This window comes from Protopterus annectens, chromosome 4.part0, assembly GCF_019279795.1.
Source record: "Protopterus annectens isolate FY-2018-M chromosome 4.part0, PAN1.0, whole genome shotgun sequence".
NCBI lineage: Eukaryota > Metazoa > Chordata > Ceratodontiformes > Protopteridae > Protopterus > Protopterus annectens.
Genome location: NC_056733.1, coordinates 621,390,715 through 621,418,184, shown reverse-complemented (window position 1 = coordinate 621,418,184; position 27,470 = coordinate 621,390,715). Strand labels below are relative to the sequence as shown.

Sequence of the window (27,470 nt, the reverse complement as noted above, 5' to 3'; positions counted from 1 at the left end):
AAGGCCCTTGTGCAGCATCTCAGTTATGTATTGAAGAATCTGATGTAAATTGGGTGCTGCTGTGCCCACCCCCTGAGTTTGGTTACAGGAACAGAATCTTTTCCATTTTTCAGCACAGGATTTTCTAGTACTAGGCTGCCTTGCATCCAGAATGACATCCAACACTTGCTTACTGAGGGATGGTAACAGAGAGGATCAGGTAATTAGCCAGGCTGCCATTTTCAGGGTTTGAAGCTTTGGGTGCAGAATCTGGTCCTCCTGCTGTGACAGCAGGGCAGGGGTCTGAGGCAGGTACCATGGTGCCAGCAGTGACACTGCACAAAAGGAGGTATCAGTGTTGGCGCAGCCAGTCTGGTGCAATCAGTATCGTCCTTGGTTTGTCCTCTTTGATCTTTAGTAGTAACTTAGAGAGGAGAGGCAGAGGGGGAAAGGCATAAACAGATAGGTTTTTCCAGGTGAAGGACAGGGCATCCACTTTCCAAGCTTGTTTGTGGAAAGTCCTTGTGCAGAATTTTTCCAAATGGTAGTTCAGGGGGGAGGCAAACAAGTCTATATCGGGGCTCCCCCATTTGTTTCTCAACATGTTGAATATCTTTGGTTCCAGTTTCCACTTGTATGGGTCCATGAGATTTCTGCTTAGTTCTTCTGCCAGAGTATTTAGCTTTCCTGGCAGGAATTGAGCCTGTAGGTGAACCTGGTAGCTCAAGGCTGTGTTCCACAGAGCTGTGGCTAGTCTGCAGAAAGGGTATGAGTGGGTTCCCCCTGCTTGTTTATATACCACATAACTGTGGTGGTGTCCATCTTTACCATTAATTGTCCTGGAAAAATGTGGTCCTTGAAGGCTGTTAGAGCATTCTGTACAGCTAAGATTTATTTTTGATTGATATGCAGGTGCATTTGACTTGGGTTCCATTTGCCCTGAATGCACTTCCCTGCCAAGAGAGCCCCCCCATGCATAGTCTGATGCATCTGTTGTTAGGGTTTGGGTGGCAGGGGCTAGAGTGAATGGCAGTCTTTTGTTTTGGTGACAGGCCTCTGCCCACCAAAAGAACTATCTGTAGACAAGGTATGATAGGAATCATTGCGCCTCTAGATCCCGAGAATGTTGACACCATATGGTTTTTAGATACCATTGTAGTTTCCTCATATGCAGTCTTGCATATGGAATTAGGAGAATGCAGGAGGCCATGAACCCCAGGGCTTGCAGTATTTTCCTTGCAGATAGCTGGGTCTTTGTGGCCAGTAGTTTGAAGTAGGCTGTAAAATGAACTTGTTTTTCTGGCGTGAGAAAGGCCATCTGGGAAGTTGTGTTCAAGCTTGCTCCCAGGAATACAATTTGTTGGCAGGGTACAAGATGTGATTTATTTTTGTTTATGGTGTACCCCAGAGAAGTTAATTTCTGTACAAACGTCAGATGATTCAATAGTATGTCCTGGCTTTCTGCCTGAATTAGACAATCGTCCAGGTATTGATATATTTGGATATTTCTTTGTCTGCAAAATGCAATGACTGGAGCTAGGCATTTTGTGAATACCTGGGGTGCAGTAGATAAGCCAAAGGGCAGTGCAGAGAACTGATAGTGCATGTAGCCTGCTTTGAAGCATAGGTATCTTCTGCAAGATTGCCTTATTAGGATGTGCAGGTAGGCTTCCTTTAAATCCAGTGTTGCCAACCAAGCATCCTTGCCTAGAATAGGAAGTAGCTGGTGAAGAGTTAGCATCTTGAATTTTGGGATCACCAAAAATGTGTTTAGGATAGAGAAGTCCAGGATAGGATGCCAGTTGTTGTCTCTTCTGGGCACCAGGAAAAGTCTTGAGTAGAAACCTTGCCCCCTTTCCTCTTCTGGAACAGGAGTAGGATGCTTGAGAGAGAGAAACTGCTTTTGAGCCTCTGCCCCCTGATTTGTGGGTAGATCTGGCCAACCGTTTGGGGTTGGTGAGGAGTGAAAGTGGATTCTGTATCCTTGGGAAACTATATTTAAAACACATTTTTGTCTTGGGTAATGAGTTCCCAATTTTTTGCCTGCCAGGCAATCGTTCCCCCTAAAAGAACAGTCAGTTGTGCAGGGCTTAGAAGATTTAAAGTTAAGTCATTGAGACAGTTTACCATAAGGCGAGTCTTACCATTCCCTGCTTTGAAAGTGGAAGCCCCCCCCCCCCCACTGCTTAGTCCTGTGAGTACTTTGGGACTGAAGCCTGGGAGTTCTTGCTAGTTCTGGGTTTGGACCGAGAAGGCCTGGAAAAGGCAAGAAAGGGCCAATTTTTAGAGGGCCAATGCCTACTAAATCTGGGAGGCTGTACTTGCAGGAAATACTGAACAGTTTGCATATATTTAGCTTTATCCTCCATCTTTTTAAGTACTACTACTGCCTTGTTGCCAAACAGGCAGTCTTGGTTTAAGGGAGCATCCAGCAATTTAGCTTTAACATGATCTGGCAAAGATTGCTCCTTAAGCCAAGCATACCTTCTAAGTACAGACCCAGTGACAAAAGCCCTGCAAGATGCCTCTAGTGAATCAAAACCACATTGCAAAGTATGTTTTCCAACTTGTTCAGCAAAATGCATTAAATCCTGTAAATCCTTACTTTCAGCACAATCAGGAATCAACATTAATTTCTGTTTAAGCAATCCAATAATACGCTGTTGATACTTTAACATATGAAACTGGCAGTTTAGGGTCTTAATGGCCAAAGTTGCAGAAGTGTACACCTTCTAACCCCATCCACACAGCGCCCTGGAGTCTCTATCAGAGGGGGTAGGATTTTTGGCAGTAGTAGCTTTAATGCCCTTGGGTCCCTGTGAAATGGTCTAAGGATCCGCAGTAGGATTTTTGAACGGAACTTGTGAGAGTCAGGAACCCTGTAATATGTATCAGGTTTTCTAAGAGCAGGAGGTAAAGTGTCAGGGGCTAAGCTAGATTCAGAAAATGCATCAACAATGTCTAGTACAGGAGGTATGGCTAAAGGCCGGTGCTGGGGCAGGAGTAAAAAATTCCTAAGCCTCTTTTTTAGAATCAGAGAAATCCTGACTTTCCCAATGAAAATGCTCTCTGAGAGCATGCAAGGTTTCACCAAAAGAGAAATTCTCTGGAGGGAAAGCAGAGGGAATAGAGTCCTCAGCATCAGAATCTTCATAGGTACATAAGGGTAAATCTTGGTCATCAGTGGAAACAGAAATTTCAGAATCCTGGTCAGAAGTATCATAAGCAAATTCAGTCCTAGGTCTCTTAGAGGGGGAAGGTTGGCTTTCCCTGATTAGAGTAATAAAGTCTTCAGCCATTCTTATCATTTGTTTTTTAGGCAAGGAGGCCTGACCATGCGGTCTAGGCATCAGTTTTCTTGGCATGGTTCAAGTTTTAGGCCTTGAAGACGACGATGACGTTGGTTTAATATGCAAGTCAGTAGGCCTGAATAATCCCTCAGAAGCCGGTGCCTGCACAGCAGCTCCGGACCCAACCAAGGTAGAGACATCCGCAGGTTCAACAGATGAAGCATCTCGCGGCATTCCGGACTCCGAATGGGTCTCAGTAGAGGCCTGCAAATCTGAAGTAGTGGGTATCAGGGGCTGCGAAAGCACCTCATTGAGTACTGGCGAACTGGCGACTGGCTTAGGAGAAGCGTCGTCGGCAGCTTTGGACCTAGGCAGCCTGTCTCTGTCGTTATCTTTGCGTTTTTTCAGAATGTCGGTAGTCGGATGGCTTAAGACATATCAGGATAATTGAATTGTGCTCCAAAATATTTAGAAGCGAAAATATACCGATGATGGATAGTTCGTGGTTTAAATAAGGCACAAAACAGACAGCGAAGTACGTTGTGGTCAGGGCCTAGGCAAGGAATACAGTACGAATGAAAACCATTATGATGTATTTGCTTTCCACAAGAAATACAATTACTGACTTTTACTGACATCGGTTTAGAGCAAGAAAAAGTTTCACCAACGGGGTACTTAGCTTTAGTTAAAGACTTTGGTTCTGAAACTCGAAAACGAAAATTTCAGGAGTCTGCCAACCAGCACTTGTGAACTGCTTTTTCTTCGGGCACCACATGGCAAGAAAGACTGATGTAATGGCGTCGGTTGCATGTTTTATACCCCTGACGACCTGACGTCACGGAAGAGACAGCAACCGACGCAGGACCCAAGACTTTGTTAATCAGGCCGACTGAGGGCTACTACAAGCAGTTACCCAAATGTGATGATTGCAACAGTGAAACACGAAGAACATCACATTTGTCCTGGGTAATGAGTTCACAGTTTTTTGCATGCAGAGCGAGCTTTCCTCCTGAGGAAGCAGGCAGTTGAGCAGGGCTTGGAAAGGTTAAGGTCAAGTCACTGTGACATTTTTCCATAGGGGGTGTCTTACTGCTTCCAGCTTTGGAAGTGGGAACCCCTCACTGCTTTGGCCTGTGTGCAGCCTGAGACTAACCTAGGTGGGTCTACTGTACCTGGGTTTGGGCTGAGAAGGCCTGGAAAAGACAGGAAAGGACCAATTCTTAGAAGGCCAATGCCTACTAAATCTGGGAGGCTGTACTTGCAGGAAATCTGTAACAGTGTGCATAGATTTAAGCTTTTTCCTCCATCTTTTTAAGGCCAACTTCTGCTTTGTTGCCAAACAGGCTATCTTGGTTTAAGGGAGCATCCAGTAATTTAGCTTAAACATAATCTTGCAAGTTTTGTTCCTTAAGCCAAGCATGCCTTCCAAGTACAGACCCAGTTTCAGCAGCCCTACAAGATGCTTCTAAAGTATGTATACCAACTTGTTCAGCAGAATGCATTAAATCCTGTAATTCTTTATGTTCAGCATAGTCAGGAATCAACATCATTTTCTGTTTTAGTCCCATAACATGCTGCTGATAATTTAACATATGAAACTGGCAATTTAAGGCACTAATGGTCAAAGTAGCAGAAGTGTATACCTTCTTACCCCATCTGTCCAAGGCCCTGGAATATCTATCAGAGGGGGTAGGGATTTTGGCAGCAGTAGCCTTAATGCCCTTTGGTCCTTGGGAAATGGTCTCTGGATCCGCAGTAGGATTCTTGAAGAGGAACTTGAGAGAGTCAGGTACTCTGTAATACCAGTCAGGTTTTCTGGGAGCTGAAGGTAAGGTGTCTGGGGCCAGGTTAAATTCCAAGAAGACATCATCTACAATGTCCAGAACAGGAGGGATAGCTAAAAGCCTGTGCTGAGGGAGGAGTAAGAATTCCCTAAGCCTCTTTTTGGAGTCAGAGTAATCCTGGCTTTCCCAGCGGAAATGCTCCCTAAGAGTGTGCAAGGTTTCACCAAAAGAAAAATCGTCTGGAGGGGAAGCAGAGGGAATGGAATCCTCTGCATCAGAACCCTCATAGGTAGATAAGGGCAAATCCTCGTAATCAGAAGAAACAGAAATTTAGAAATCTGATCAGAAGAATCGGAAGGAAAATCAGTTCTAGGTCTCTTAGAGGGGGGAGGCTGGCTTCCCCTAATTAAAGTAATAAGGTCTTCAGCCATTCTAAGCATTTGTATTTTAGGCATATGGGCCTGACCATGTGGTTTGGACGTCTGTTTTCTAGGCGTGGGTCGAGTTTTAAGCCTTGATGAAGAAGATGGCATCGGTTTAAAATGCAAATCTGTATGACTGAATACACCCTCAGAAGCTAGTGCCTGCACAGCGGCTCCAGACCCATCCAAGGTAGAGACATCTGCAGGTTCCACAGTCGAAGAAGCATCTTGCAGCATACCGGGCTCCGAATGGGTCTCAGTAGAGGCCTGCAAATCTGAAGTAGTGGGCATCAGTGGCTGCGAAAGCTCCTCCCTGAGTACTGGCGAACTGGCGACTAGCTTAACTGAAGCGTCGTCGGCAGTTTTGGACCTATGCGGTCTTGTCTCTGTCTTTATCCTTACGTTTTTTCGAATATCAGTAGTCCGATGTCTTACCAAAGCCATTTCTGGATAGTTAAACCGAGTACCAAAATAATTTGCCGTGGAAACAGACCGATGACAAATAGTTCGAGGGTTGAATAAGGCACAAAACCGACAGCGAGGGACGTCATGGTCTGGGCCTAAGCAAGGAATGCAGTATGAATGAAAATCTTTATGAGGTATTTGCTTTCCACAGGTAAGACAATTGTTAACTTTTAGTGACATTGGTTAAGAGCAAGAGAAAGGATCCCCAACAGGGTACTTGGCTTTTTTTTTGAAGACTTTGTTTCTGAAACTTGAAAATGAAAATTTCAGAAGTCGGCTGACCGGCACTTGCAAATTGCTTCTGCTTCAGGGACTGCACGGTAAGAAAGACTGATGTAATGGCATTGGCTGCATGTTTTATACCCCTGACGACCTGACGTCATGGAAGAAGAGACAGCATCCGAAGCAAGAATCCAAAACTCTGGTATTCAGGCTGGCTGAGGGCTACCTGCAAGCAGATAACCCAAATCTAATGACTGCAACAGTGAAACACGAAGAACATCAAACATGTTTCTGCAACACCAACAGGATCAAAGTACAGCAGTGAAATGGTCAACTGCTGTCAAATTTTACCACCATGCTAACACTTTTATTTATAAAAAAATAAATAAATAGAAAACATCAATTAAAGTGTCCCCTAGCTTAAGAGTACCAACACGTATGTAAAACCCCATCACAAAAGTAGACCAAAAGGCCAAATTTTGAAGACACAATCAGGCTCTGGTGTGTACACATAGTTAACTCTGATGAAACCATGAATGGAATCTTGAGAAATGATTAAAGTCCACCTTTTGAAATGATAGCCATAAGCTCATCAGATTCCTGGAGATGAAACAGACATCTATCTTAACCAGCCAAACAATAATGGATCACAACAAAGGGATGTTTGGTTCAAACTACATTCCTCAGGATATTAATAAGTTATACGATAGGTTACAAATAGTGAGACATCAGCAATCCATTAAACTAACCACATGAAAGACTCTATACCTTTATTAATGTTTGTGCACACTCTGTTCCTGCTTCCTGTCAGTCATCAGTCCTCTCAGAACCAACCGGCCCATTTGATTCCTATCATTAAGGTGATAGTCAACTAGGATAGGACATCATTAAGGTAATAAGTGGGGTAGTGTGCATTTCTTACCTTTGTGAACCCCCAACCCCCACAGCTTGGTGCAAAGGAAGATGTGCAATAGGCTGACCATGAGGGACATATCTCTCATTTCTTCTAGGGATGCTTACTTCTACGTTGCTCTACTGTAACCCTGAAGCTGAGGAGATGACCCTCCTGGTGTCCAGCAAGGAACTTGCACCTATCCAGTGTGTCCCAAAGTGCAGCCCCCCCCCCCTTCGGCAGGTGTGAGGAAGTAGAGCCCTTTCATTCTTCTCCTTCCCTGGCTGACTCCACCAGTGCTGGGGGTGCAGCCAGGGCTCCAATTTCTCTATGTCATGAAGCCAAAGGAATACTCGTTTATTACTTGCAATATACTGATATTACAAAGAAACTCAACATGTACTTATTACTTTAACATACCATTATTACAAAAGAATGACTTAAAAAAAATACAAACATTTTTTATTTTTATACTAACCAATATGCATGAGTGCACGTTTCAGCCGATGACTTGTATTGATCCACCCAATGAGGCATAGCATCATCAGATAACACCTAGAAGTAAGGACATTTCTTATAAGACTGAAATTACAAATGTTTAATAGTCAAGAAAAAAATGTCAATGCTAGATGTTGCATCACACTTCCCTTACTTTTTTTGCAAAAGTACTAAAACACTGCCATGGATCAAACACAAAAAATGCACCACAAAAGACAAAAACAACTTCACTTAAATTATGTCAGAATGAGCTATTCATGAAAACAAATTTCTGTAATTACCAAGTAGTGGGGTTGGATAAATAAAAAGTTGTGTACTCACCATAACGTTTCATCTGTGTTGTCCCAGTTTCATTCTTCCTTGACAGAAGAGTTCAGATCCGGATCCCTCTGATCTGACTCAGCTGTTGCTAAAGCTTGTAGCAACCAATAACTCTGGAGTTTCTCCCTTACTCACAATGCATCAATCCCAATTCCCTCAGATCTTGTTTGCTGACTTTACTAGAAAGGCATATTCGTATTCAGAAACTAAGGCGGCTATATATCTGGAGCTTAATATAAAAGGACAGAAATGTCCTGTAACCACTCATTCTTCCAGAAGTTTTTAAGGATGGGGTTTGGTGGGAGGGGAGTTGAGGAAAGATAAAAATGAACAAAGATGGAATGTTATGCTAAGTACATAACTTCTTTACTTGATGCTGTCAATTTTCATTCTATCCACAATGGATGGGACAGAGTTCCCTAGCTACCTAAAATCCAGGGTGGACTTAAGGAAGAATATTCCTGAGCACTATTAAGCCAAATGATGCTCTACCTCTGGAGACCAGATCCAATTTGTAATGAGTAACAAAAGTATGGGGAGTAGCCTAGGTTGCTGCTGCACATACATCATCCATGGACATTCTGGAGTGAAACACTTGGGAAGTGGCCATGGATCTAGCTGAATGGGCTCGTAACAGTTTTGGTAGAGTAATGTCCAGTTTGTTATAAACAAATGAAATATAGTTGGTTAGCCACCGAGATAAAGTGAATTTGGCAACTGGTTTTCCCAATTTTAGTTCTGCGACTGAAAAACAACTGGTCAGACTTTCTGATGTCTTTTGTTCTATGTAGGTAGAAACGTAATCGTTTCTGGATATCCAATAAATCTAATATGTATTCACCCTTGTTAGCAAATTTAGGAAAAGAACACTGGCAGAGCAATTGATTCAGTGAAATTAGATGACACCACCTTAGGAAGAAAGGAAGTATTAATTCATAGTGCAACTCTATCCGTGTGAAAAAAAAAGTATAGTTGAGAGGACAAGGCATGAATCTCAGAAATTTGTCTGGCAGTGGTAACAACTACCAGAAAGATGGTCTTCTAGGAAAGATATTTAAGGTCATATGTAGCTGCTGGTTCAAAGGCGGATTTAGTAAGAACCTGCAGTACCAGATTCAGGTCCATGGAGGAGTAGGATCTCTAAAAGGGGGTCTTAAAAGAAGAGTGCCTTTCAAGAAGACTAATGTATGAGAAGCAACAGAGGAACCATCAAAACAGATGGGAAAATCTGATACGGCCACTGAGTGGATTTTAGTGATTGATGAACTAGCTCCTTCTTTAAAAAGATGGGACAAAAAATCAAGAATGCTATGTACGGGGGCTGGAAAGGGTTCAGTATTATTTAGATGAGCCCAGTGAACAAACCTCTTGCATTTGGTGGAACAGAGCTTTCTGGTAGCAGGCTTATGGGAAGATAAAAGTTTGTTTTTTGGACACTATCTACATGATGTATGATGAGAATGACTATTATCGTCTGTAATGTTTTAACTGTACAGAATTGTCCAGATGTGTAGTAATATATTACAACATCTTGTAGCAATTTGTTTTTAACTTATTTTTTGTATAGTATTTCTAATGTAATCTTTACTGTATTGGATTATACTGTATTTGTACTGTACTGTATGTGAGCATTTTCCCCAGGCCTCTACTGAACACGGGTTCTGTAGACCCAGTCAGACCACCCTGGTAAACAAATGTCAAATAAATAAATACAATAAATAAATCTGACAAATAGGTGAAGAAAGCATTGGTTGTCTGGCTACTAATGGAACTCGAGAAGCCAGGCAGTCAGCCTGAGGTTAGTAGTTTGGATGAATCATGCTTGTCGGGTGAGGCTTGAGGTCTGGAGTCGGATCCAGAATCCAAGGTTAGTGAAGCAAGCGAGTCCAAAGCAAGGGGAACCAAATTTGTCGAGGCCAGTAAGGTGCAATGAGGATGATTTTGCTCTTCAACATAGCAGCTTTCTGAAGGAATTTCAGAATTAGTGTTATGGGGAAAAGTGTGAAGCAGAGCATCGATCGGTGATTCCCCCTATGGGGGGATTAGGGCAAAGTAGCTGCTGCATTTGTTGTTTAGAGGGGAAGGCAAAATGAATGCAGCAAGGCTGGCTCCACTGATGGAAAATTACTTACATGACATTCTTCTCAGGAGCCATTCATGAGGTAGAATAATGCACCTGCTCAGTTTCTCAGCTATCACACTGGATTTCCCTGGAATATGCATTGCTATTGAGAAAAAAGCTGGATGGGACCGCCCACTGCCACACTCAGACCTTCTTGACACAAGGGGTAGGATCTGGTCCCACCTTACTTGTTGATGTACCAAACTACTGACACAACTGAACTGCAATAGTCCCCAAACAGATAGCATTCCAGAAGGCCTACAATGTTGAAAGCGCTGCTCTCATCTCTAGGACACTGATATGCAAGTTGGCCTCTGCTGGGGATCAAGTGCCACCTCTGCCACAGCGCCATCATAGTCCATTAGAGTTCTCTCCTCTGTCCCTGAGGGAACTTTCTCCGTTTGTGCCCTGGAATGGACCCTGGCACTTCAACCTCATCTTTCAACCACTTCATTGAATCTTAGAAAAGGATATTTGAGGATCCAAAAAACATACGTCCATGGCAGACAGGATAATTTTCAAACATGGGTAGTGTCCCCTTCACTTTGGGGCCACACAAAAACATGCCGTCCAAGGAAGCATTGACTAACAAGGACTGGAAGGGCTCTGAAAATCTCAAACACATCCGATAGGCATGTCTCCTAATGGAAAAGCTTGAACCTGTTGCCCTTTATGTTCCTTCGGCTGTATTCAAAATCAGCCTCATGGAAGAATTCAAAACGGATTGCAGAGTAGCCATCTGTGAAGTCATAGATGACTTCTACAGAAACAGCTCCTTAATCAAATCCCTCTGAAGTCTTGTGAAATGTGCCAAACAATTCAGTGACTGTCGCTAAAGCATAGATGCACTTCCCGAATCTGTCCATCGCAAAGACCCCCTGTTGAATGGACAGTAAAACTCTCCTTGGCAAGTTTCTTTTTGGTGGCTGCTAAGACCATGGCATCAATGAGAACCCCTTTTCCACAAAACCGTTTGTCTACAGGTGGTGTCATAATCTTATCTGGTCTCCGAGGTATAGGCTCAATGGTGTCAGCTTTCCAAGAGATCAACTCAAACAACTCAAACAACATGAGTAGGTTGACCCACCAAGGAGGAAAATGGTCCAGTACCATAAGCCTCCAGGAATATGGACTCCTCAGATAAAGGGTTTCTGGGCATCCAGCCACCTCTCTGCTTAAGGATTTCTAAGATGTCGCTGAATGAGACATCTTCAGGAGGCGATGATGAGGACCCTTCACATTCATCAAAATTTGTATCTTGAGAGACTCCCCTGGTGAGCACGTCTTCTTCTTAGGGACCTCCTCAGTGGTATGCTCTGGAGAGGTATCAGAAGAAGAAATCAAAATTCCCTTTGTGGAAGCCTGGGGTCTCGGTAGTGACTGTCCCTGTGGAAAGACTTGGTAAGGCTCTGTGACATCAAGGTTGCAGATTTGGGATCCGAGGGGGATGGATGCTTCTGTTCTGCCAACACAGACAACTCTTTTCACAGCCTCAAAGGCAGACTGCCCTGAAGAAAGGAAGACATCGGATCCAAAAAGGCCAGCTTCTGGACCAGTTATCCCCCGCTGCAAGGGCAAAAACCCAGAGGGGGAAGCCAGTACAGAGCTATCCAGTGCAGACACAGCGCCGACAGCCTCAGAGTCGGCTGCAACACCTCGGATCTGACAGGGAGGCTTCGGCTCCAACAGCTCTCTCGAGCCAATGGTAATAAGAGCACTCGGAGAGCTTTGGATCCAAGGATAAAGCAACCTTCAGATCCAAGCCAGAAGGATCTGGACGGCTAGGATCCAGAGACTCTGATAACTGAAGGAGTCAGAGGAGGAAGTAGTAGTGGGGGGGGGGGTGTAACAGAAAAATGGACCTCCTGACCCGGAGGAACACCCACCATCTGTCCTTGCATCGAAAGAATCTTCTTCACTACTCTTTCACATCTTCCTCTGTGAGACTTCTGCAAAAATGATTGGAAAACACTGAAGGGGACCTGGGTCTATCTAGAAATGGAATGTACCCCCTGGAGGGTACAGGATCCACTGAAGGTGAATACAGAGTCCGTGGGAAAATGGTTTGTGTTGATGAATCAGCAACAGTTGGATCAGACTGGAATTGTGTCACATCAGTTAAATTTGGCTTCTTCGGGTTATAAGGAGTCTGATCAGACATTTTCAGCTTTTTCGGATCACAGGGTGAAATCAGACCTTTGGGAGTCCTTTTCTTTGAAGATTCCAAAGCAGAAGATGATGATGAAGGTTTCGGAGACAATGACTTAGAATGTTTTGTTTTTTGCAGATTTATCTCCAGATATAGCCTCTCCAAAAGACGATGGCAAAAGGCTCTTTAAAATCAATTTGTTTTTGTGCTCCACCAAAGCCCTGGGGGTTGAACCCGTGGCAAATAGAGCAATCTTCTTGCAAATGAAGTGGTCCTAAGCAGTAGACACAAAGTGTGAGCATCTGAGAAGGGGAGCTTATGTCCACACTTAGAACATTTTTTAAACTCTGCCGGAATGTTATCCACCATACTGAAAACAGTAAAGATAGTCAACACGGAGAAAAAACAATTTGCATCTAATTACTAATTCTACTACTACTTTTTTTTTTTTTTTAAACAAAGACAAGGAAATAAAGGACAACTACGAACAATGGTATCAGAATAAAAAACTACATAAAAATGTAGTACTATAGAAATTATATGATACCCGCGATTGTATTGAGAGGTACACAAAGTACAAGAAAAACAGAAAATATTAGAAAAGTACAGTTTTCTACCTACCATAAATGTAGATGCTCGAGTGCTAATACAGCTGCAGTCACAACAGATGGGTTCTCCTGCCGTCAGGCGGGTCCTCGGTCGGCCAAATTCCAAAGTCTAGGTCCGGCGTCGGTTGTCGTCGCTTCTTCCCTGATGTCAGTGCGACAGGGGTATAAAAGAACCAGCCGACGCCATTTTCTTCAGTTTTTCTTGCCCCAGATGTTAGGTGCCCCCAAAAGGAAGGCAATACATAAATTTGTGTAATAAAGCAATGCCATATAATCAAAATACAGTAGTTGCAAGCAAATGCACCATAAATGAATACCCCAATCAGGTTGTATGAGGAGGTGTTAGCAAATAGGCCTGTCCCAAGAGGGGAAGTTGGGAGGGAAACCTGGACTGCAGCTGTATTAGCACTCGAACATCTACATTTATGGTAGGTACAAAAAGTACAGTTTTGTACCTACCATAAATGTAGATGTTCGAGGATCCACACTGCTGCAGTCCTAACTATTGGGTAGTCCGCTGTCCAGTCGGCCCGAATACCAAAGTATATGGCTGACGTTGGTCAGGGCGCATTAGACTGACGTCAGTACGTCAGGGTACTAATGCGCATGACCGACGTCATATCCTCAGTCTTTTCTTGCCCCAGATGTCAGAAGACCCTGAAAAGATAAGGCCAAAAACAAAAACTCCCAAAATACCTGCACCAAAAAATATATATACAATATATACACAATTAGCAGAATATAACCTCACCTACACAACCACCCCTAAACACAGAGGGAAGGAGGAAGGTAAATTGGACTGCAGCAATGTGGATCCTCGAACATCTACATTTATGGTAGGTACAAAACTGTACTATGTTCTTCATTCCACATTGCTGCAGTCCTAACTATTGGGTAGAATCCCAAAGCAGAGGTAAGGGAGGCTGGCAAATCATAAGGAAGCAGGAACTGACAACATGCCTTGCAAAATAGCTGTGGCAAAACCAGCCCTAGACTTAGAGTAGAGAGGAAGGTGATAATGCTTAGAGAAAGTATGCACTGAACTCCAAGTAGCTGCCTCCAAAATATCCTTAGTTGCCACCCCCTTAGAAATGCTGTGGAAGTGGCAGTAGCCCTAGTGGAATGAGGCCTAATCCCAGCTGGAATCTCCTTGCCATGATGGGAATAACAAAATGTAATGCAACACCCAATCCACCTAGAAATAGTTTGTTTTGACACAGGCTTGCCCTTTGAAGTCAAAGCAAAAGAAACAAACAACTGCTGAGACTGCCTAAAATCCTTAGTCCTGCTCAAATAATAACGCAATAGCCTGTGTACATCTAAAGTGTGCAAAATCTTTTCCCCTTTATTTTGGGGATCTGCATAAAAGGTAGGCAAATGAATAGTTTGGTTTAAAGCCACACTAGAAACCACCTTAGGCATAAAGGAAGGATTAGTACGTAAAGATACCCTATCCTTATGAAAAATCAAAAAAGGCTCCACTGCCATAAGGGCCTGCAACTCAGAAACCCTTCTTGCAGAAGTAATGGCCAACAAAAAAGCAGTCTTCCATGACAAGTATTTCAATTCAGCAGTAGCCGCAGGCTCAAAAGGTTGTAGAGTAAGTTTCTCCAACACAAAATTGAGATCCCAAGCAGGAGTAGGAGCTCTACGTGGGGGTCTTATATTCTTTGCCCCTCTAAGAAATTGCTTGAACAAAGGATGCGAAAACAATGGTGGGTCACAATCATAGTGAGCTGAAATAGCTGCAGCATGAATCTTAATGGAAGAGAAAGACAAACCTTTGTCCAGTAACTCAGTAAGATATTGAAGAGCCACACTCAAATTAGGCTCAGTAATCTCCAAATTGTGTGCTGCACTCCAAAACAAAAATCTCTTCCATTTTTCTGCGTACACTTTCCTTGTACTAGGTCTTCTGGCTTCCATAATCACATTTAAAACTTGTTGAGGAAGCTGAGACCTGCTGTCTTTCAAAACAGAATATGCCAGGCTGTTAGATGTAGAGAGTGAAGCTTGACATTGAGCAGATGACCGTCCCTCTGAGACAACAGGTGTGGAATCAAGGGTAAAGGCCATGGAGGCTTCCTTACCAGACTCCTTAGTAATGGGTACCAGTGCTGCGAGGCCAATCTGGAGCTATTAAAATCATCCTTGGCTTGTCTTGTCTGACCTTTAGAAGCACCTTTGGAAGAAGAGGCAGAGGTGGAAAGGCATACACATGAAGGTTTTTCCAACTGAAAGAAAGAGCATCCACTTTCCAAGCTGTGTGATGAAATCCTTTGTGCAAAACTTTGGCAGCTGGTGGTTTAGTGGAGAAGCGAACAGATCTATGTCTGGAGTTCCCCATGACACTGTCAATTTTGAAATACATGAAGATCCAGTTTCCACTCGTGGGGATCCATGATTTGTCTGCTTAATACATCTGCTAAGGAGTTCTGTGCTCCCGGCAGAAACCTTGCCTGAAGAGTTAGTTGCAGACTGAGCGCAGTCTCCCATAAAATCATTGCTTGTCTGCACAATGGGTAAGAATGTGTTCCCCTTGTTTGTTGATGTACCACATGACAGTTGTGTTGTCTGTTAGAATCAACACCTGCCCTGGAAGAAGTAACTCCTTGAAAGCCATTAATGCAAACTGAACTGCTAACATCTCTTTCATGTTGATATGTAGATGCTGTAGTCTGGCAGGCCACTTGTCTTGTATCCACTTTCCATTTAGATGAGCTCCCCAAGCAACATCTGAGGCATCTGTCGTTAGAATCTGACTTGCCTCTGGCCGGGTCACAGAGAGTCCCTTGTTTAGGTGACATTCCTGAGCCCACCACAAAAATTCCTTTTGAATGCAAGGTATTATTTGAATGACAGTGTCCAAATCCTGGCAGTGCTGTGTCCACAGATTTTTGAGATACCATTGTAGCTTCCTCATATGCAGTTTGGCATTGGGAAGCACCAGAATACAAGATGCCATGAACCCTAAGGCTTGAAGGACTGTCCTTGCAGTCAGCCCGGACTGAAGAGATAGATGATGGAAGTAACTGGAAAGATTCTTTTGTTTGTCCGGGGTTAAAAAGGCCATCTGGGCTGCTGTATTCAGTCTCACACCCAGAAAGCACATGTCTTGAGAGGGTACTAGACTGGACTTTATTTCGTTCACAGAATACCCTAGGCATCTTAGCACTGCTATGACAAATTCCAGATGCTGTAGATCATCTTCTTTTTCTTGAGCCAGAATCAGGCAGTCGTCCAAGTAAGGATAGATTTGGATTCCTTTTAGCCTGAAGTAAGCTATCACTGGAGCCAGAACCTTTGTGAATACTCTGGGCACAGTAGATAAGCCAAAGGGCAATGCAGAGAACTGATAATGAGAATTTCCAGCTCGAAAACGCAAATACTTCCTGCAACTTAGTCTGATTGGCACATGAAGGTAAGCTTCCTTGAGATCTAAAGTTACCATCCAGTGATCTTTGCCCAGCAGAGGTAAAAGCTGTTGTAACGTCAACATTTTGAACTTGGGAATGTCCAGATAAGTGTTGAGAATAGATAAATCCAGAATTGGTCTCCACATGTTCCCCTTCTTTGGTACTAGGAACAGGCGAGAATAAAATCCTAGGCCCCTTTCCGGCACAGGAACTGACTGAATGGCCCCTATTTGGAGCAACAGAGAAATTTGCTTGTGAGCCTCTGTCCTTTGAAGAGGAGGAATGTCTGGCATGCCTTTGAAAGGAGGCAAGGTATGGAAATAAAACCTGTAACCGTGGTGAATAATATCCAGAACCCATCTGTCTTGGGTAATTAAATCCCAATTTTCTTTGAAAAGAGACAGCCTTCCTCCCAAAGGTGCTGCCAGGCGAGAATGTACTGGCAGCTGAAAAGGTAGGTCATTGGGTCTGCTTACGAAAGGACTGACCCCTGCCCTCACCAGAAGTCTGAGCAGGAGAACTCCCTGTCCTAGGCCTAAAAGAACCCTGAGCTCTGCCCCTACCACGTCTAGACCTACCCCTAGACTGGGAATCATAAGCAGGATAAGTCCATCCCTTAGTAGGCCAATTTCTACTAAACTGCGGAGGCTGCACCTGTAAAAAATCTTTAACAGTTTGCATAGACTTAGCCTTGTCCTCCATTTTCTTCAAAACTGCTTCCACAGGCGAACCAAACAACACATCAGACTGTAAAGGAGCATCCAAAATCCTTGTCTTAACATGCTCAGCTAAATTCTGATCTCTCAGCCAGGCGTGCCTCTGAAGAACAGAACCAGTGGCAGCCACCCTGGAGGAGGCCTGCACAGCATCAAAACCACACTGCAAAGAATGTTTACCTACCTGTTCAGACACATGAACTAAATCCTGCAACTCTTTACACTCAATACCTTCAGCCAGAGCATCCACCTTAGATTTCAACTGTGAAAGAAGATAATTCTGATATTTTAACATGTGAAACTGACAATTCAACGCCTCATGGCTAAAGTGGAAGAAGTATACACTTTCTTTCCCCATCTATCCAAAGCCCTTGCCTCTTTATCAGGAGGGACAGGATTTTTAACAACTGAGGCCTTCACACCTTTAGGCCCCTGAGAGACAGTTTCTGGGTCTGCCCTAGGACTCTTAAAAGATACTTATGAGCTTCAGGCACCCTATAATACCTATCCGGTTTAACTGGGGCAGGAGGCAAAGAATCAGGATTCAGGGAAGCCTCTGCAAACACATCTTCCACCACATTCAAAACAGGAGGTATAGCTAAAGGCCTATGCTGGGGTAAAACAAGAATTCCCTAAGCCTTTTCCTGGAATCAGAGAAATCTTGACCTTCCCATTTAAAATGCTCCCTCATGGAATGCAGAGTCTCTGAAAATGAAAAATCCTCAGGAGGAGAAGCAGAAGGAGTAGAATCATCCACATCAGAATCAGAATAAGGAGGGTACTCCTGCAAGTCTTCAGCCGAAGACTCCGAAGCCTCCGAGCATTGCTCAAAACTCTCAAACTCAGGTTCCACCCTAGGCCTCTTATCAGGAGGGGGCATAGAACCCCTAATCATAGTAATCAAATCCTCTGCCATTTTAAGCATATGTTTCTTAGGCAGAGATCCTGAAGTACTAGGAGAAACCCCCACAGAAGCTAAACTTGGCCTGCCCCTCAAAGAAGCCTTGGAAACTGAAGGAGAGGCTCTAACCACCTTAGGAAGAGAGGGAAGAACAGCCACCTGAGAAGCCCCCTCAGCCTGGCCTACTTCCTGAGAGGATACATCCTGCAACAGTAAAGTCTCTTCCTGAGACTCCAAAGAGACACCTGGCAAAACCTCCGGCTCCACTGAGCCTTCCAAAGAACCGACGTCTGGGACTGTCGGTTCCTCCACCCTAGGCTTTGCTGCTTTATCTTTGCGTTTTTTAGCGAAGCGGCCGGAGCATCCGGCGGCATTTTATAATTACAACGCTTCCCAAACACTAACCTGGCACAGTCTAACCTTCTCTTAATAGTGCGTTTGTTAAATCTAGCACAAGAGCGGCATCCAACAACGCCGTGCTCAGGCCCTAAACAAGGTATACACAAAGTATGGTAATCCCTATGAGGTATCTGTTTCCCACAAGAAATACAGTTATTCACTTTTTCTGACATCCGGTTAAATACTGAGGCAAGAAAAACCAAAATATTCCCAACGGGTACTTAGCCAACTTTGATTCGGTCTGAAACTCTGACTTCAGAAACTTTCAGAATGCCAACCTGCACTCGCAAAATTGCTTCTGCATCGGACCATGCGGCAAAAAAGACTGAGGATATGACGTCGGTCATGCGCATTAGTACCCTGACGTACTGACGTCAGTCTAATGCGCCCTGACCAACGTCAGCCATATACTTTGGTATTCGGGCCGACTGGACAGCGGACTACCCAATAGTTAGGACTGCAGCAATGTGGAATGAAGAACATCTGTACTGTGTTCATCGTGCATACAGCTGCAGTCATAACAGATGGGTAGAATCCCAAAGCTAAGAAAGGGGTGGTAGGCACTAGGTGGAAGTAGGAGGAGCCAGGATGCCCTGCAAGACTGCAGTGGCAAAGCCTGCTCTAGTTTTGGAGTATAATGGTAGGTGGTAGTGCTTGGAGAAGGTATGCACAGAACTCCAAGTGGCTGCTTCCAAAATATCTTTGGTAGGAACTCCTCTGAGGAAAGCTGCAGAGGTAGCTGTGGCCCTTGTGGAGTGAGATCTGATGCCTGCAGGTACAGTTTTGCCATGAAAAGTGTAACAAAAGCGTATGCAGTGGGCTATCCATTTTGAGATTGTCTGTTTGGAAATTGGCTTCCCTTGAGCTCCTACAGCATAGGACACAAAGAGCTGTTCTGATTTTCTGAAAGGCTTTGTTCTATCCAAATAATAACGCAGTTGTCTGTGGATGTCCAAGGAATGTAGTAATCTCTCCCCTTTGTTTTGAGGAATAGGATAAAAGGTAGGTAAGTGTATAGCCTGATTCAAAGCTACCCTGGATACCACTTTTGGCATAAAGGACGGGTTGGTTCGTAAGGAAACTATCCTGATGGAAGATAAAAGGCTGCACAGCCATGAGGGTTTGTAGTTCCGATACCCTACGAGCTGAGGTAATAGCCAGAAGGAAAGCCGTTTTCCAGGACAAATATTGCAAATCTGTTGAGGCAGCAGGCTCAAAAGGAGGCAAGGTCAGCTTTTCTAGAATGAAACTGAGGTCCCAAGCAGGAATTGGTTGTTTCCTTGGGGGGGGGGGGGGTTATATTCTTAGCCCCTCTGAGGAACTGTCTTAAGAGGGGGGTGAGAGAATAAAGGTGGATCAGTGTTGTATTCTGCAGAAATGGCTGAGGCATGGATTTTGATGGAGGAGAATGAAAGTCCACTGCTTAGCAGCTCAGCTAGATACTGTAATATTTGAGGTAAATTCAGTTTTCCAGGATTCTGGCCCTTTTTCTCATTCCAGGCACAAAACCGTTTCCATTTTGCAGAGTAAGCTTTTCTAGTAGACGGCCTTCTGGCCACCAAAATGACATCCTGCACCTCCTTGGAGAGTAGGGTCTGTTGTGATGTTAAGGAATCTTCCATGCGGCCAGATTGAGTGTTTTCAGCTGACTGTGAAGAGTTTTGAAGCTGTGCTGAGTCAGAAGAAGAGGCATTAGAGGTAGGGTCCATGGTGTGGAATACGTCAGGCTCCTCAGGAGTGGGTACCAGTGTTGTCTTGGCCAGTCTGGAGCAATGGGAATCATCTTTGGTCTGTCTGCTCTGGTTTTTAATAGAACTTTGGGTAGCAGAGGAAGAGGTGGAAAGGCAAAAACTGTCATTGTTGTCCAACTGAAAGCGAGAGTCTCCACTCTCCAGGCCTTTGGATGAAAAGTCCTTGAGCAGAATTTTGTCAATTGGTGATTTTTGTGGGAGGCCAAGAGATCTATGTCTGGCCTTCCCCATGCTTGAATTATCTCTGTAAAAACTTGAGGATGCAACTTCCATTCGTGTGGATCTGTCATATTTCTGCTTAGGTTGTCTGCCAGCGTGTTTTCCTTGCCTGGCAAGTACTGTGCTTGAAGTTCGATTTGTAATTCCAGAGCCATGTTCCAAAGTGACATGGCCAGCCTGCATAGGGGGTATGAATGGGTTCCTCCCTGTTTATGTACCACATTACTGTGGTGTTGTCTGTCCTTATCAATAGTTGACCTGGATGCAGAAGGTCTTTGAAAGCTATAATAGCATTTATTGCTGCTAGCATTTCCTTTTGATTGATGTGAAGGTGCTTTTCTTTTTGGGACCATTTGCCCTGAATGCACCGATCTGTCATGTGTGCCCACCAGGCATAGTCTGAGGCGTCTGCTGTGATGACTTGATTTGCTTGAGGCTTGTAGAATGGGAGACCTGTGTTTGTTTGGCATGCTTGAGCCCACCACAGAAATTCCTTTTGAAGACATGGAATTAGTGGTATTATTGTTTCCAAACTGTGGCTGTGTTGAGACCATAGGTTTTTCAGGTACCATTGAAGTTTCCTCATATGCAGCTTTGCACATGGGATTAGTAGGATGCAAGATGCCATGAATCCCAGAGCGTGCAGGATTTTCCTTGCAGTCAGCCTGGTGAAATTTGCTAGTGTTCTGAAGTATTGAGTTAGTTGCCCCTGCTTCTCTGGCATGAGGTAGGCCATCTGGGAGTTTGTGTCCAAGTTGGCACCCAGGAAAATTATTTTCTGAGAGGGTATTAGCCTTGATTTCTTTTTGTTGACTGTGTATCCCAGAGAATTCAACAACATTATTACATAAGCCAGATGTTTCAGAAGTATGTGCTTGCTGTCCGCTTGGATCAGGCAGTCGTCCAAATATGGGTATATTTGTATCCCTTGAAGTCTGCAGTAGGCAATTACTGATGCCAGGCATTTCGTGAATACTCTGGGTGCAGAAGATAAGCCAAAGGGCAATGCAGAGAACTGATAATGGGTTGAACCTGCAAGAAATCTGAGGTATCTTCTGCAATTTTGTCTGATTGGGACATGCAGGTATGCATCCTTGAGGTCCAATGTTACCAGCCAAGACTCCTTGCCCAGCATGGGAAGAAGCTGCTGTAAAGTGAGCATCTTGAATTTTGGTACGAGTAAAAATGTGTTTAGGATGGATAGGTCCAAAACAGGTCTCCAATCTTTTCCCTTCCTTGGTACCAGGAATAGTCTGGAATAAAAACCTTGACCTTGTTCGTGAGTAGGTACCTCTTGAATAGCTTTCATGTCCATGAGATCTGAAATTTGTCTTTGTGCCTCTGCCCTTTGATTGTGTGGCAGGTTTGGCATGCCTCTCATTTTTGGAAGGGTGTGAAAATGGAATCTGTAGCCTCTGTTTATAATGTCCAGGATCCATTTGTCTTTTGTGACAATATGCCAATTTTTTGAAAATAATGCCAGTTTTCTGCCTAAGGGTGCTGCCATTTGAGCCTTGCTTGGCATGCAAAGGAGAAAGTCATTGGGTTTGCTTTCTGAATGGCTGCGAACTATCCTCACCACCTCTTTGTGTAGGAGCTTGCCATTGTCTGCCTCTAAACGATCCTTGAGATTGCCCTCTGCCCCTCGGGCGCCTGTATCTACCTCTTTGGGGTCTGTCCGTGGCTGGAAAGGACCAATTTTTGGAAGGCCAATTTCTACTGAAACGTGGAGGTCGTACCTGTAGAAAATCTTTCACTGTTTGCATTGATTTAGCCTTTTCCTCCATTTTCTTTAATACTTCCTCAGCTTTAACACCAAATAATACATCCTTTTGAAGAGGGGCATCTAGTAATTTAGCTTTGACATGATCTGGTAAGGTTTGTTCCTTGAGCCAGGCATGTCTACGTATCACTGATCCTGTAACAGCAGCTCTACATGAGGCCTCTAGAGCATCAAAACCGCATTGCAAGGTATGTTTACCCACTTGTTCTGCACTATGCATCAAATCCTGCAACTCCTTCAAGTATGGTTGTTCAGGTTGTGACATTTTACTTCTCAATTGTGATAACAGAAACTGTTGGTACTTTAGCATATGGAACTGGCAGTTTAATGCCCTCATGGTTAAGGTGGCAGAGGTATATACTTTTTTCCCCCACCTTTTTAAGGATCTGGAATCTCTCTCGGAAGGTAATGGATTCTTAGCAGTGGAGGCCTTAATTCCCTTGGGACCCTGTGAGATAGTTTCTGGATCAGCCGCATGGCTTTTGTATAAAAATTGGTGCGAGTCAGGAACCCGGTAGTACCTGTCAGGCTTGACTGGGGCTGGAGGTAAAGAATCAGGGTTAAGGCAGGCCTCCGAGTACACATCATCTAGTATGTCTAAGACAGGAGGTATAGCCAGAGGCCTGTGCTGAGGTAACAAGAGAAAATCTCTAAGCCTTTTCTTGGAATCTGAGTACTCTTGGCCTTCCCAGTGGAAGTGTTCCCTTAAGGTATGCAAGGTTTCCCCAAATGAGTAATCCTCTGGGGAGACAGAGGGAATGGACTCCTCTGCATCAGAATCTTCAAAAGGGGAGTAAGAATGTTCCTGTTCATCAGAGTGCTCTGATATAATAGAGGCCTGGTCAGAGGAGGGGGATTCTTCCTCCACTCTGGGCCTTTTGTCCGGGGGGGGGGGGGGGTTGAGAACCGCTGATAAGAGTAATTAAATCCTCAGCCATTTTAAGCATCTGTTTTTTAGGCATAGGGCCTGGAGAAGGGCCCTGTGTAGCTTGTCTCTTAGAATGCATGGCTGCTTTAGACTTAGTGAAAGCCTTGATGGAAAAAGAAGAGGAAGGTCTGAAGACACCTTGAGAGGAGGCAGACCTGTCTACATTTTGAGATTCACCACTAAGAGTGGCTTTGGAATCTGTAGTCGGGGTGTGGGCCATGGAGCCTGCGACCTCGGGCACAGAAGACACCGCCAATGAAGTGTCGTCGGTAGTCAGGGGTTGCGTAGGCACCTCGCTGAGAACTGGACCACCTGTAGTCGGCTTTGGCGTGGTGTCGGTAGAGGCCGTGGACCTCGTGTGTTGGTCCTTATCTTTGCGTTTTTTTAGACAAAACTGGAGTCGGAGTATCCGACATAATATAAATTTTTTGCCAAAATAATGCTGGGCGAACTCCGCCCGACGCTTAATGGTGCGTTTGCTGAAAGTAGCACAAAAACGACAGACGGAGACGTTGTGGTGTGGGCCTAAGCAAGGAATACAGAGGGAATGAAAATCCTTATGCGGTATTTGCTTCCCACATGAAATACAATTATTAACTTTGTCTGACATCGGTCTGAGGTAAGAAAAGTTTCCCCAATGGGGTACTTAGCTTTCAAGAAGACTTCGGTTGCAAAATTTTTGTAATTTCAGGAGCTGGCCGACCGGCACTTGCAAACTGCTTCTGCTTTGGGCACCGTGCGGCAAGAAAGACTGAAGAAAATGGCGTTGGCTGGTTCTTTTATACCCCTGTCGCACTGACGTCAGGGAAGAAGCGACGACAACTGACGCCGGACCTAGACTTTGGAATTCGGCTGACCGAGGACCCGCCTGACGGCAAGAGAACCCATCTGTTATGACTGCAGCTGTATGCACGATGAACATCAGTAAAACACAAGCAAATAATAGTACAATAGGTAAGGGAGATAACGTAACTAAATACAGAAAAACAAGTATTAAAATAAGTTTTTACAAACTTCTCTCAAAAATTGCTCAAGATAGTTGTTAACCACGTCCTTCACTGAAAAGCGGCAAACACGATCTGAGGTAATTGAGTTTGTTGCGGTGTGGTTATGGTTAAGGGAGAAGTTTGAAAGTTCTTGGTTGCCATGAGCTTTAGCAATAGTCGAAATGGATCCGAACCAATCGAGGACAGAATGGAAACTGACATCAGATCAAATATTCTTACGTAAAACCTGACACTATGGCATACTGATAAAAGTGAACTGCATAAACCTCCCTGTATTTAAAAAAAATATTTTATTCATGTACAACTCATTACTATTTTTAATCAGATCTGTTTGTAAATTATGTAACTGATGTCAAGGATATCTGAATTATGGAACTGTTGCTTAAGAATGAAACGTACTATAAATGACAAAACAATGCAAACATTGCCCATGTCTACACAATAGAACCTTTCTCTCCGGGCATCTGCTGAAAAGGGCACTGCTCAGTCACTTTCCTGATAAATGTCACTAAATAAATAAATACAAATGTTTTCTAAATATAACCATGTTCCAGCACAGAAAACCAATACACAAGTACTGCAGTGTGTGCGAGAGTGTGTGCGAGAGTGTGTGCGAGAGTGTGTGCGAGAGTGTGTGTGTGTGCGCGCGCGCGTGTGTGTGGACTGTTAAAAACATGCAATAAACACATGCAAAATCTTACTATACCAACCCAAGTGTCCAGGAAGAGAGGCTGTAGGCACGAAAATTGTCTTTGCTAAGGATGGAGGTGGAACTTACTTCAGGGAAGATATCCCAGTCCCAGCTTTTCTTCTTCTCCCATTGAAAAACTTCTTTCATTTAAATAAGGTTTCAGAAAGTCTTCTGGAAGGAAATCTGAAGCCAAACTTTGCTCAGGTTCAATCTTCAGCTTGGTGAGGACCCTGAAGCAGAAAATTCTCCATCAATCCAGTTTTTATGGGCTCTACTTAAGCTCGTAGAGGTTAGAGAAGGTGGTTGGTGCCCTTGCGCTTCAAAAAGCGGTCTGGTTGTCCACATCCTTTGCAGGATACAACTTAAATACAGTCAGCTACTGCAACAGTAATCTAATGTTGAACATATACTGCATGCCACAGTACCAGAAAAGGAAGAGAATTAGGGTGTCATTTTGCTGAACCTTAATAAAGGCCTCCACCATCCTTTAATAGTAAATTACTACAGGAAAAATGGATTGATATTTCCAAGACTTAAGATGGTCTTGAACGTAACACACTACGTATCTCAGAAATGGACGCAGAAAGCAGGAGACACTTAGTAGTAGTCAGTCCTGTCAGACACTTTCACAGTAATATCTGAAACACCAGTAGGAAAATGTTATAAAGTCAATTTCTCTTCCAATTTAACTTTTCAGGCTGAAGACTAAGAAAAATCTTTCACTTTATCAGGTTTATGCTTTTTCTTTTTGTCTTTATCCTTATATTTATGGAACCCATTCCTCATAACTACAGGCTCGGTCCTTAAGGTTAAGGGAGCCCATCCTTAAGCAGAGCTTGAGGATTGAAGGTCCAATAAAAGAAAACTATTTTTTTAACACCTTTATTAAATTATGGATTGTGACATAAGCAAACTTGCAGCTAGTTAAAAGTAAACAAACCATATTAACATATTCATATTTACAAACACTGTACAGCACATATATGGTTCTACACAACATAATCAAAGCAACATTACATAAATTGTTCAATTCTTACCTTCTCATAAACCTCATTCCTCCTTCCAAATAATTTTTCTGCATGTACTGTTACCACAATTTCTATTTTTTTCTATGCAACTTACTCCTACCCTTTTTCTAAAGATCCCACTTCCTGTTCTTTTATCTCTAACAATATCTACTAATTCAAGTACAGTTGGTTTAGACTCAGATTTCCATTTTCTAGTAACTGCTTTTTTTTTTTTTGGCAGTCAAGAGAATTAACCGTAAGGTCTTACTACATAAAAACGACAATGCCAGATAATCCAAATAAATTTATTGTAGCAAAAATACTTCTCTAGCGCCTCAGACAAACTGCCTTTGATAAAGTAAACTCCACTCCCCTTGTCTATTCTCTGTACCCCAAACTGCAGTCATCTTCATCAGCAGAATTACCTTTCTCCACTCTTGATGGCTTAGTTTTTAGTACACTTTCTGCTACCTTATGAATATAATATTCTGTACGATTATGGTTATTCTCATTAAGGAACTATGTCCAAAATCCCAGTCTTTCCTTACTTCTTGATTTACCATCTTGCTTCATCATCTGCTTCCACTGAATCGTAGCTTTTTCCTTGTGTTATGTACATGAGCCTTAACTGAGTGCCTCTAAAATATCCCTTCCAAAAAGGTAATCTTAAACCTCCTTGTTCTACTGTGAAGATCAGCTTCTCACTTGACTCTTGCCCTCTTATCCTTCCAGCTAAAATTCTTCAGCTTTGTATTAATTGCTATCCACAACGTCTCCTCTGGTTGATAAAAATATGCCTGACCTGTGTATAAAACTAAAGGGTCTAAAACATTTTTACTGCTTGCATCTTATTCCATATCCACAGACAAGAGCTTCTAGTTTCTCAATTTTTTTGCATTATCTTTTGTTTAATTTCTTCCTATACATCATTAGCTATAATAACAGAATTTGTTTTAATCCATGCTCCTAAATACTTCATTGTATCATGTTCCCATAAATATAGGTATACTGAACCAATTTGTGTGTGGGTATATAGTTTACAGCTACAGCCTTTGTTTTATCTTCTTCATTTTTTTCCCAGGATATAAAAAACGGGCCTATCTTAGAATGCTCCATAACACTGAGATGTCCTTTTCTTGTTCCTTCAGGTACAAGATATCATCATCTGCAAATAACCCCAACTTTTCTCGAACTCCATATCAATTATATCCTTAAATTTATGAGTTCCTTATTTTCTTTGCCAATGGTTCTAAATATAAAGCAAATAAAGGGGAGAGAGGACACCCCTGCCTGGTTCCTCTGTTCAAACACAACTTCCACTTTAACTTTCCCTCCAATCCCAAACGTATCCTTCTAATTAACATTATTATTGCATCCACAAATACACACACTTCCATTGCCTTACTCATAAAACCCCAACTACCTCTGTCAAATACTTTGTCTGCATCAAGATCCACAAACAGCAGCAATATTTTCTTATGTTCTGCTGCTCTCTGGATCAACATTGTTGTATTAATGTTGCCAAATTTTTGCCTTCCTTCCACAAAATGTTGATCCATATCTACCAAGTTTGGCACCACTTTTGCCATTCTTTTAGCCACTGTAGAATAAACACTTTTATAACCATGGTTTAAAATTGAAATGGGACTATATGAAGCTGGATCGAATGAGTGTCTACTTTCTTTGGGTATAATAGCCACCACAGCTTTTTTCCAGGATGTTGGTGCCACCCCCTCCCTTTAAAATACTGTTAAACAAAACCTTCCACATCTTTGACATTCTTCCCCTCTAGCTTCCAAACGTCCACTAGAATACCATCTATTCTGGAGACTTTCTTGCAGATTGCTTATATATCACATTTTTTCTCTCATACCTTAATTGTCAACTGTTGAGCCTCATC

The 27,470-nt window shown here is 43.3% G+C and overlaps 1 protein-coding gene across 1 annotated transcript in view; it reads right to left on the bottom strand.

Annotated features, from left to right (window-relative positions):
- Positions 1-27,470, bottom strand: part of SBNO1 (strawberry notch homolog 1) — a gene marked incomplete in the record, with an annotated part of 3,303,179 nt that overhangs the window by 373,504 nt on the left and 2,902,205 nt on the right. The window contains 1 exon segment of the mRNA XM_044068578.1: positions 7,533-7,609. Within this exon segment, the coding sequence (XP_043924513.1) occupies positions 7,533-7,609 (77 nt within the window).